Below are 12549 nucleotides of genomic sequence, written 5' to 3' on the forward strand. Positions count from 1 at the left end.
GTGTTGGGGCTGAGCTAGAATAACCACTTGCCCAAAGCCCACCCCAATATGTTTGGTGACTAGGTGGGATTTGAAGGCAACACTCCCGCTCAGGCCTTAGGCTGCCTGCTCACCCATACTCATCGCCATGAGGGACAATTGTTGACATTTGTCTATCTCCAGAGACAATGGGAGAGTTAGGGTTAAAGTCAAACGGGTGGAGAGTTACAGAGCCTGCTGCGGCTGTAGAGACCCATAGGGGAGAGAAATGTTTTATTGCAGCTGAGGCAGCTGAAGGCGTCCGGCTTAGCTGTTACAGAAGCACCATGGCCAGCTGATCTGTCAGAAGTGTCTTGGAAGGGCGGACCCTGCTATAGGTGAGCGCTGATGATTGGATCCTTAAGAGAAGCTCCGTGGGAAAGCAAGCCTATGGAGACCCAAAGGGGAGCCCTTTCTGACATCTATGGGGGAGATCCACTTGGACCTCCCCGAGTCCAGCTTCTGCCTTTTCCATTACTATTCCAGCTCCATCTGGTATGCAGGCCGAGACCCTACCTGCCTGCAAACTGCCTCGCCAGAGTGGTGCATGCTCTGGTTATCTCCCGCTTGGACTACTGCGATGCGCTCCACGTGGGACTACCTTTGAAGGTGACCCAGAAACTACAATTAATCCAGAATACGGCAGCTAGACTGGTGACTGGGAGCGGCCGCCGAGACTACATAACACCGGTCTTGAAAGACCTACATTGGCTCCCAGTACGTTTCCGAGCACAATTCAAAGTGTTGGTGCTGACCTTTAAAGCCCTAAATGGCCTCAGCCCAGTATCCCTGAAGGAGAGTCTCCACCCCCATAGTTCTAGGCCTGCTGGCGGTTCCCTCACTGCAAGAAGCCAAGTTACAGGGAACCAGGCAGAGGGCCTTCTCGGTAGTAGTGCCCTCCCTGTGGAACGCCCTCCCACCAGATGTCAAAAAGAACAACAACTACCAGACTTTTAGAAGACATCTGAAGGCAGCCCTGTTTAGGGAAGCTTTTAATGTTTGATGTATTACAATATGTTAATATTTTTTGGGAAGCCACCCAGAGTGGCTGGGGAAGCCCAGCCAGATGGGCGGGGTATAAATAATAAATTATTATTATTATTATTATTATTATTATTATTATTATTATTATTCAGGACACATTCCCCTTCCAGCTTAGCCCCCACCCCCTTTGCGTACAGCCCCATTGGTGCGTCGGATGCAGTCAGCTCTCAGTTGATGTCAGTCATCAGATGGAGGGAGGCAGCATCGCTAGACCGGGTACCTTGGAAAGCGCTTAAGGATCCTCTCTCTCTCTCTCTCTCTCTCTCTCTCTCTCTCCCTCTCTCTCTCTCTCTCTCTCTCTCTCTCTCTCTCTGTGTGTGTGTGTGTGTGTGTGTGTGTGTGTGTGCCAATCTGGCTTCTTCCCTGCCGGCTGCAGCCTGCGATTCAGCCTTTGCGGAGGCAGCTAGATGCCGCCCCCAACATACACACGCACACACGTGCGCCCGCCTCCTAAACGCAGGCTCCGGCTTGACTTCTTAAAACGCAGGCTCCGCTCCGATCGGCAGGCGCGCAGACCGTCTCCGGCTCTGCAAGCATCCAGACAAGTCTCCCGCAGATTCCTGTGCGATCGGAAGATCGGCTCGTCGATTTCCACACACACACACCAACTTCTCCCAAGTTACTTCGCCCCCCATAAGCGAGCTCGCTCTGCAGAAGGAAGTGGCCAGGCGCCCAGGTGGCTCCGCTGAGCCGTGGCTCAAAGTGGTCAGAGGGCGATGTTGGAGGCTTGAAAAAACACCAGCAAAGCCCACCAAGGAAGCGGGCAGGTGTTGGCTTGTCCTCTTGGGGGAAGAAATGGCCGTAGAGAACTGCTCCGGAGCCTCCTTTCCAATGAATTCTTCTGACTTCCCCGCCAGGAACAGATCAAGTAAGTCAAGGATGGTGGAGGTTTCAAGCGGGATAACTTTTCTTGAGAAAGGTTCCCCCCCCCCCTTCTTGTTGCGGGGACAGGTAGCAAAAACCAAATTGGTTCTCTTGCCTGTTCAAAACCTGTCCAAATCCAGCATCTCGCTGCTCTCGGGTTCTTTCCCATTTAGTGTCTCGGTAATGATGGGTGAGCGCTTTTTTTTTTTAAGGCAAAACAGATAAATAAAAATGGAAGCGCGTCACTATCAAAGCTTGCCTTACAGAATGGATCGTGGGGTTTAGAGCCTCACTTTTAGGAATGATGTCTATGCTGCCTGAGCCGCCCACTCCTGCCTCGCTTCACCCCTGCAGTACTTTAGAACAGTGTTTCCCAACCTTGTGCCTCCAGATGTTTTTGGCCTACAACTCCCATCATCCCTAGCTAGCAAGACCAGTGGTCAGGGATGATGGGAGTTGTAGGCCAAAAACATCTGGAGGCACAAGGTTGGGAAACACTGCTTTAGAAAGTGCAACAGGTTGGGGAAATGGCTTCGCTTCAGCACCAGAGGCGGCGGACAACTCCCTCGTTGTGCTTCTTGGTCTTTTTGTTCCCGAGGGCGCAGTATTTGCCCCTGCAGGAGTGCCTCAATGGGGGATGGGGGGGTGGAGATCATCCAGATGTGGTTGGACCACAACTCCCATAACTATTGGCCATGCTGAGGAGAGTTGTACTTTAGCAACTTCTGGGGGGGTGGCAGAGGTTAGCTGCCCCTGATGTTGGCAACGTTCCCTTTTCTAAGTTAATGGGAAATGGCTGGGCAGCATAGGCTGGGGCCGAAGGGATGTTTAATCCAACAACATGTGGAGGGCACCACATAGGCTACCCCTGGTGTGAATGGAATAAAGTGGGAGGGGAGCATGGGGTGCCACCTCTTTTTACGGCTTCGGAGGGTTTGTGTCTCTGCTGAACACATGGAGAGCAATAACAGCTCCTTGGAGACTAACAGGAAACAGTCTTAATGAAAAGCATTCATGTCCTGGATTACTCCCTTCAAACAACCCCCAAACCTTTCCGCTGTAGACGCCATCCTCTATGTTTCATATTAAGAAAAATTAGCAGGGTTTTCAGCCTAATAATAAAGGCTCCTAATCCATTTACCGGCTTGCTTTCAATAGGATCTTTTAAGATGCAGCAGGTAATGCTTCTGAGGTCATTCAATTGAAAGTAATTTGTTTTGACTGTACAACACAGACCATTCATTTATTGCTCACAAAAGAAATCTCAAGCATACTGACTGATCCAGCTATGTGCATAAATTATCTGCAACAAAACAGCAAACCCATAAGCCCTTTCACTTCGTGGAGGAGCTCACATTAAAATGAATTTTTTAATTATTTTTTTTAAAATGAGTGGTTTAGGAATTGAATGACTCACACATATTAATCTCAATAATGCTTTAAGATGTTTATGATGTTTTAAAAACCTGTGCAGTTTTCTACTCCTCCTGCTGCTAACTCTGTTGCTGACAACAAACACTCAAGGCACCAGTGACTTATCTTATCTGTAATGGGGAATGAATATTGTGTCTGATTTAAAGATTGGTATGCTGAGTGCAAAAGGTTGCAATCTGACTAGGGGGTAAGGTTGTATTCACCAGGAAACAAGTCCCATTGAAACCACCATACTAAATTCTGAGCTTGCTTAAGATTGGATGTTAAGTCCTACTTTCACTTGACTTCTGAGTAAACATCCTTAGCTTCATGCTACAGATTATATATGGTACTTGATAGCAATAACAGGGTAAAATGGTGTGTGTCAATTTGGCAGGAGAAGAGATTAGCAGTGGTGTGCACACCTTAGACCAGGGCACCACTTGGACTGCTAAGCAAGCCTGCTGGTATTCAGATACTGAAGCTGATACTGTCTTGCTGCCATAGTGGAAGTAAAATTCAATGGCCAATCTGCTTGACTTGGAGTAGAGTGTTGGCAAAAGTGGGAATCTTTCCTTCACAGGCAGCAAAATGCCTTAGGCCAGCCTTGGAGTTGGAAGAGAAACCATGTATGCCATGTTGAATTCAATTAAAAATTAGGGCTGGCACTTGAGGAAAAAGAAAGAAATCTTAGGCTCTGTTCACACTCCTGGTTGCTGTGCACTCATTGCATTTCCAGCACTGGGTTTCCAATCCAAAATGCACATGTAACCTGGACTTCGTCATAAGATGCTAGTCTGATGCCCGGTTTAGCAAAGCAGCTTCTCACTGATTGGAGTAAAGACGTTCCTGCCCCATCAATGGAAGTGACTGAGTGTGGTAGAAGAATGACTGAACTTAGGGGTGTAGTGCTGTCACCAACAAGGACCTCTGACCCCCAAGTGTGCCTCATCCCATGCATGGGGTGGTGGGTGGGAGTGGGGTGCAGAGGGTAAAGAAACCCTCTGTGCTCACACAGGGGACTCATGCACCGGGTGTATTCATGGGGCACCTGGTTCACGTCCCCCGAGATTCTGCGCCCAGGGCCACACACACACACCTTGGCCACCCAAGCTATGGTACTGGTCAAGCTTCATATACAGACACACCAGTGGAGGATGGTGGTCCTCAGGACTGGTGGGGCAGAAGGAAGGGAGGTCAACAGGATATGGAGCCAGAACCAGTGATAGGCAGAGCCAAATGATTCCACTTCTGTCCATATTCATCTCCCTCTTGAGTCCTACCAAGGCAACACTGAGACTAAGGAGGACGAGGATGAAAGCTGGGGCCACTCCCTAGCCTGGTTGTCCTAAGGCAGGCAGGTGGGGGCTGGCTGAGGACACACTGATCTTGGTGGAACAGTGCCCCCCTTGTCCTAATGCCTCCACTGCTACTCGGAGAAGCCCCCTAACCACAACATTTCTTTTCAAATGCTATATATTTTAATTCATGCGTAAACTGTGTTAAACACGTTAAGGAAAACCTCCCCAGAATATGATCTCTACCAAAGCAGATTTATACCCAAACAAATAACAATGCACTGTTCCTTCCAAGACCTGGTAAACAGTGGAAACGTTATCCGTGAAACTGATGCCAGAGGTCCGTTTCTCCTTTGTATGGTTTCTATATTTTCTTACACCATGCGGCTGCTGTTTCCTCTGCTGTCGCTTGACTCTGTGCCCAGCTCCACCAGCCTTTGGGCTAAACACTCTCTCTGCACGCCAGATGGCACTGTGGGAAGATGAGGTGACTAGCTACAGTGACTATGTACCTTGCCTTGTGTCATCTGACGAGATTCACGGGTGCAAAACCCAAGACACTCTCTGTGTCTTTTGCATCAAGCTGTCACACATGAGCAGTGCAGAAGTTTGGTAGCTTGTTCCCTGGAAGGGCTCCTTTGCCTTCAAGAAGTGTTTCACGTTCAGAAAATTAGCAGTTGTTGAAACCAGGGGCCTCTGGAAAACCCACAAGATGACATGAGGGCAGCAGCCCTCTTCTGCTGTTCCATGCAAACCAGGATTCAGAGGTACAATGTCTCTCATTCATCTTAAAACAGATTTCTCACATCCAAAGCTCTGTAATGTATTGACTCATTGTAGAAGAGTGAATTTCAGTTGATCCAGGTTTTCTCAGGAGAAGTTGCACATGTATGATTCTACGAACTGCATCTCACATTTTTGGGTTTCTTTTCATTTATTGCACTGGAAGCAAGATAAGGCTCCCTTACAGAAGCGCCTGTCCCAATGAGCAGGTCAAGGAGGTTTAAGGGGTTCTTGGAGCATGAATTCCTATTGTGTAATTTTAGACAGGTGGCCCCCGACAGTCTTCTTCTTTTTTGGCGAGGATGGGTATAAGAATGTCTATTTCACAAAGCTCGCACAATGCTTAGAAAAGAAAACCTCAAGAACTTGTCTGCCTTGAGCACTGAGTGCCTTGATTTGGGGAAGGAGGAAAGTATTCGCTGCTCAGTCTCTGCAAAATATCTCCAGCTAGACCTGCTTTGCAAATCCAGGCTCTTCAGGCAGAAAGATCTTAAATGAACGGCTGAGGTTTGAACCATCTCTCTGCTTCCTTAGTCTCCATTTCGAGGGCTTCCAGACTGGGACCAAATATTGCACAGTTTGTGCTGTGTTCCTGAAGTTGTTCAGGTTTCCAGCTGATGAACTGTTCCCAATAATCTCTGGTATTCATGGAAAACAAGGTAGGGGAGCCACAGAACTATGCTGTCACCCAGTAGGTGAGAAGGTGATTGAATATGGGTGGGTCGAGTACAAAAAGGTGGCTGTGAATTAATCCCTCCTGACTTCAGGGAATAAGAAAGCTAGGAAACAGTGTTGGGTATGACTGGAGAGTTAATCATACCATCAAACTGCAGTAATGAGCCCTGGGGCACTTCCCCTGGATTAATAACTAGCTGGGAAAGAGTGACTGCAGTTCACGCACAACTGAAATGAGGCCCCATTAAGTCTGAGAAGGCAATTAAGCCTCCTAGAAATGAACTGTGCCAATGTTTGTCTTTTGTTTATGCCTTGAATTTGACAAGGGAGGGAAATGCCTACAAGGGGAAGTGGGGGTGTACTGTTTCATTTTGGATGGATGACTCATCATATAAACATCTGGATAGCTAGAAATATCCATTCAAAAACTAACACTCAGATACACTCTGTCTGGTCCCCTTCGTCTTAAAACCAAGAAGTGATAAAACACAGAGCACTTTCCCCCCCCCCTTTTTTTCTTTTGCAGAGTGTCTTAATCTTTAGCAAACGCTCAGGTTTTCCTGCTTTGACACAAGGCAGGCGGGCAACAGGCTATTAGAATTGCCAACTTCCTCTCTCTCTCCAGCTTCTGCGACTTTGACAATGGGTGCGACTGGAAGAAATTCAGCAGGCAATGCTTTCCCCATCACTGCATCCTCCATGCTGGGGAAAGCTTAACCCAATCAAATTTCTGTTTATCATGAAACTGTTAAAAACACAAGAGCCCTGTTAGGGTGGAAAGGTGGGCAACTACTTTCTATGAAATGTTTAGGAAGAGAAAGACTGGATCTGTAAATTCCACGTTGTGTGGTATCTAAAGAAGGAAAGGTCTGCACAATGAGGTTCCTGGCAAAGTCCCTGGCAGGGAAGTCACCGATGCACCATTATACCCATTGCAGGCTAGATTCTGCTCCCTTGACAGCAGTTATTTGCATAAAATTTGCTGCTTGAGCATATTCTTCTACGCCAGAGATGGGGAACCTGTGACTCTCCTGATATTGTTGGATCCCCAGCTTCCATCAGCAACCATGGCCAATCTTATCATCTTATCTTATCATCATCTTATTGTTGCATCTATAACTCACCTTCTTCTCGAAGGAGCTCAAAGTGGTATAATGGCTCCCCCACTCTCATTTAATCCCCACAACAACCCTGTGAGGTAGGTTAGGCTGAGAGGAAGTGACTGGCTTCATGAGTGGGGATTCAAACTCTGATCTCCCAGGTCCTAGCACAATACTCTGACCATTACACCACACTGGCCAATGGTTTGGGATGATGGGAGTTGTAGTCCAGCAACATCTGGAAGGCAGCAGGTTTCCCATCACTGTCCATTCCCTATCCCATCGGTGCTCACCACAGCTTCCATTTTCAGTGAATGACCAGATCATGTGGAAAGGATGGCAGAGTTGTAGCCCGCTGGTAGAGCATCTGAGGTCCTGGGTCCATTCCCCAACATCTCTAGGTATAGCTGGGAGGGATCCTTGTCCGGAATCCTGGAGAGCTGCTGCCCATCAGTTTAGAGTAGACAACATTGAGGAAGATAGACCAATGGTCTGACTTGGTGTCAGAGAGTTCCCTGTGTTCCTGCTCCTTCCATAGCTGTGTAGAGCTGTCTTTTCATGACAGATTTGGTGGAGGAGAGGGAGGGAAGAGATAATAAACTGCACTCATTTGTAATTGCCTCTTCACAACTAGTAATGCTATAGGAGTGCTTCCTCCTTTGCATCCAGCTGCCTGAGTCATGAATAGAGCTGAGGCGATTTGGAAACATTAGGTGCCAAAGCCCTGCCGTCCTTGACAGTGCAGATACTGAGCAGCGATATTTTTAGAAGTCACGTGGAGTTAACAAGCTAGCTTCACATCATGTGACACGGGGGACAACAATGTGAAGAGACTGTTGCCCTCACATCCTGCTTGTGGACTTCCCAAAAGGTATCTGGTTGTGGGAAACAAGATGGCGGACTAGATTAACTTGTAGTCTGATGAAGTGGGTCTGCTCTTGTGTTCTAACACGTGTAACTTAAGTCTTAAATGTATGGTGCTCACAAATTGGCTCTTCCAGTTGGGAAACTGAATGCCCCCTATCCAAACAAATATAGCCTCAGAGGGCTACAAAGTGCAAGGACACTCACTATTCTTTTTATGTATATATAATTTTTATTAATTTCAACATACCAATTATTATACATTCCACAGAACTTCACATCTTATACAATCCTTTTGGACTTCCATTAGCACCTCTGATGCTCCACCATTTTTATCATTTCTTCTGCATTTCTTAAATTCCTATTGCCTTTAATTATCTTAACTCACATTCCACCTCTTTAACCATTTTTGCAATAATTCAAATAATTTACCTCACAAAACCTCTTGCAAACCTACAAACGTAATCTGGTCATCACAATTACTTTTCAAATAGTCCGTAAATTTACACCAGTCTTCTGTGAATCTCTGGTAGGACATTCACTATTCTCTCTCTCTCTCTCTCTCTGGCTTGTTTTTGGCAGTGGTGGAAAGGCCGACTCCCTACACCAATGTGATCATGCCGAGTTTGTTCGGCATCATTTGCTTCCTCGGCATCGTCGGGAACCTCATTGTGATCTACACCATTATCAAGAAGAAGAAGCTGAGGTGCAAACAGACAGTGCCCGACATCTTCATCTTCAACCTCTCCATTGTGGACCTGCTTTTCCTGCTGGGCATGCCTTTCCTCATCCACCAACTCCTTGGCAACGGGGCCTGGTATTTTGGAGCTCCTTTATGTACCATCATCACCGCTCTGGACACCAACAGCCAGATCACCAGCACCAACATCCTGACAGTCATGACCTTGGACCGTTACCTGGCCACCGTCTATCCTCTGAAGTCCACTTACGTCCGGACGCCATGTGTGGCAGCCTTAGTGATTGGCCTGGTATGGCTCCTCTCTCTCCTGACTATCATCCCAGTGTGGATGTACGCGGGGCTGATGCCTTTGGAGGATGGGAGTGCCCGCTGTGCCCTTTTGCTTCCCAACCCTGAGACTGATATTTATTGGTTCACCATCTACCAGTTCATGCTGGCTTTTGCCATCCCACTGTTCATCATCTGCGTGGTCTACTTTAAGATCCTCCAGCATATGGCTACCACTGTGGTACCCTTGCCCCAGAGGAGCCTCCGGGTACGTACCAAGAAGGTCACCCGAATGGCAGTTGCCATCTGCTCTGCCTTCTTCATTTGCTGGGCGCCCTTCTACATCCTTCAGCTGGTGCATCTCGGCATAGACACCCCTTCTGTGGCCTTCTTCTATGCCTACAACTTTGCCATCAGCTTGGGCTATGCCAACAGTTGCCTCAATCCCTTCCTCTACATTGCCCTGAGCGAGACCTTCAAGCGCCAATTCATGGTGGCCATTCGTCCGGCCAAGGAACAGTTCCGTGTCAACAACAACAACAACAGCACAACAGAAGCCAGCGTGTGCCTGAAGCTTGCCCCAGAATCCACCCAGCAGACTCAGTTTCTGGAGGACTTTTCTCCACACTCGTTGCCTGTGACGGTTGCCGTTCACTGAGGACTCCGTTAGTCCTGCAGCTATGAGACCATGAAAAGCTTTCCTTCACAATGCTGCAAGGGATGGTGGGCAGGTGGACTGATTGGGGCCGGTACTGTCATTGGGCAAGCTGAGAAGGTGATGGAGGCTTTCTGTGTAGGTGAACTTTCCTCTGATACTTGGTGAGAGATTGCCAGTAACTGCAAAGTATGCAAAAAGCAACCACTCCAGTTTGCAAGAAACCTAGGGATGAGTCAGAAGAAGGCATGATGATGAAGCCAAAACGATCAGTTGAACAGCAAATGGACAAGGGTATGCAAATAGTATGAAAGCACAACAACTTCCTGCCTTCAATGGAGCTGAGTAACTTCTGTCTAATGCAGGATAACCAGCATAAAAAAATACATTGGCCATAACCAAAGAGTCAAGCAAGTAGAGATTCATTTTCTGTGTCCATGGCAGTATAAACCACAAACAAATAATGGCCCATCTCCTGCATTGTAACACCTCATACAGTGCCCATTGTCTGGAGAAGTGCCAAGAAAGACTTGGGTGAGCATAAGGAAGGATCACAGCTTGCCCAAGGATGGAGTAAGGAAAGGCATTAAGGACCTGTCAGTAATTCCTGGCGTCACTCACTGAAGCAGGTGAATGGCAGCAGGCTTCAACTTCAGAGTCTTCTTAGGAGTCATTCAGTCATGTGACCACTGGAGGCTGCTCCTGAATCTCAACAGTGGTGGGGATGCAGTTATGGGGAAATCTCAGCCTCTTGGTTTCTCCCTTTGACACAACTGCTGCAGAGCTTCTGACCACAAAAAGTGGGACATTCCTGCTCTTTGCTATGTATACTAATAAAGGAGTGTTGCCACTTCTGTGTAGAAGGGATGAATAACTTGCCAGCATTTGGGCTGTTGTACCTTGAACAGTCAAAAGGTACAAGACCCCAAATGCTTCAACATATGCCATTTGTTTTGTCACAGTGCTGAACAACTTTGAAGAATTGTTCCTGGCAAAATTCCCTCATTGTCTTTGAAACTATTATGCTGTCCCTGCATCGTGCCAACACAAACCATCGCCTATGGTTCTGTGATGAGTAGAAAGACAATGAAACTCATCTAAGCTCTTTTTCTTTCCTTTGCAAAGGTTTAATAGCTTCTTGAAGCCAAGTTGGGGTCTGTTGAATAAAAATAACAACAAACCCTCTGCATTTGGTGTGCATAAAAGTGCTTACAGAGAAAGGGGTCTTTTGGGGAGGGGGCATCAAAAAGAATGATTGCATGCATCTGACCAACATTGCCAGTTTTTCAACCAGCATCTGGAGCTGTGTGTTTTGAAAGAGCTCGAGATTGTTCAGAAATTGGCAAGTGAAGTTTTTCACAGTGTGGAGGAGCTCATTTTATAAGGTGCTAGTGGCTGCAGGTCAAGTAGCCATTAAAAGTACAGGAACAGCTGCTGGTCAGGAAAAGTAGCAATCCCATGCCCAAGATTCACAAGCTATAAGGATGCTGGAGACAACTAGTCCAACTGGAAGTTCAATCCTAACCATGTCTCTAGGTGCAAACCAGGAAGCCAGAGGTGGTTGCCCCTTTCCCCAATGCTCCCCATCATTCATCGTTTTATTCCCTTTCGATTAAATCGTGCAGTCAGCAGTGAAGAAAGCTACCACTTGCTAGCAACTTCAAAGAGGGCTTTGGGAACTATTTAATTGCCTTTTCTCGACTTTTCTCAAACCTCAGGTGGCTAAATGCAGCTCTGATAAGTCGCATCACACTGAACCAGACAGTTTATCGTTAAGGCTCAATCCAGGACTCATTAGCAGCTCTGGCAAAGCTTGTGTGGAGCCAGCGTGGTGTAGTGGTTAAGAGCGATGGACTCGTAATCTGGTGAACCGGGTTCGCTTCCTTGGTCCTCGACATGCAGCTGCTGGGTGACCTTGGGCCAGTCACACTTCTCTGAAGTCTCTCAGCCTCACTCACCTCACAGAGTGTTTGTTGTGGAGGAGGAAGGGAAAGGAGAATGTTAGCCACTTTGAGACTCCTTCAGGTAGTGATAAAGCGGGATATCAAATCCAAACTCTTCTTCTTCTTGTCTGGATGCTTTGTGCAGCGATGGAGCATGCTCCAGAGGGGGATGGAGCACGGAGGGTGCCCTCCGATGTGCCACATTTCAGGGTAGGAGAGGGGCAGGGAAGCTGCTGCTCACTCTCCTCTACTCTGTGCAGCCGGGTCAGACATTACCCGGCAACAGAGCTCCTGCGGTCATGTGTGCCTCACCATGGCTGAGGAGGGCTGCTCTCTGCTGCTGGGTCAGAAGAGCTGCCGCCGCCGGATGCAAGGTGTGCCGCCCACTTGCCTGCCATTTTGTCACCCCACTCAGTCATGACACGTGGGGCAGACCGCACCCCCCGCACCCTCCTTCCTTCGCCTCTGGGTTTGTGCTACAGTCTTTTTTTCCTGTCTGATCAGAAATGAGGGAAGAAATGAGATGATGAACACAGGAAAAATACAGTGCAGTTATGTAAATATAAAGTGTTAAGTGTCATTTGCTGATGTAACACGCTGAAAATGGGAGCTTACATGAGCAACGTTATGTTTTGAGCATGTATTTGAAGAATAAAGGAATTCAGAAATTCTGCTTTGTTCAAAATCACAATTCTTTTTCGGAACCGCCCTGTTTTGGGAAGCTTTTAATGTTTGATGCATTACTGTATTTTTAATATTTTGTTGGAAGCCACCCAGAGTGGCTAGGGAAGCCCAGCCAGATGGGCGGGGTATAAATAATAAAACATTATTATTATTATTATTATTATTATTATTATTATTATTATTACTCCCAATATATATTGAGGGGTTTATACACTGTCCTTCAATAAAATTGCCAAAGCAG

The 12549-nt window shown here is 47.2% G+C and overlaps 1 protein-coding gene across 1 annotated transcript; it reads left to right on the forward strand.

Moving 5' to 3' along the window:
* Positions 1-1546: 1546 nt before the first annotated feature.
* On the forward strand, positions 1547-12292 carry LOC310839066 (melanin-concentrating hormone receptor 1-like). Its single transcript, XM_083727265.1, has 2 exons — positions 1547-1930; positions 8642-12292. Exons 1-2 carry the CDS (start codon positions 1858-1860, stop codon positions 9682-9684), a joined length of 1116 nt encoding a protein of 371 aa, XP_083583391.1. The 5' UTR covers positions 1547-1857; the 3' UTR covers positions 9685-12292.
* The last annotated feature ends 257 nt before the right edge of the window (positions 12293-12549 follow it).

This window comes from Podarcis gaigeae (assembly GCF_964106915.1).
Source record: "Podarcis gaigeae genome assembly, chromosome: 2".
NCBI lineage: Eukaryota > Metazoa > Chordata > Lepidosauria > Squamata > Lacertidae > Podarcis > Podarcis gaigeae.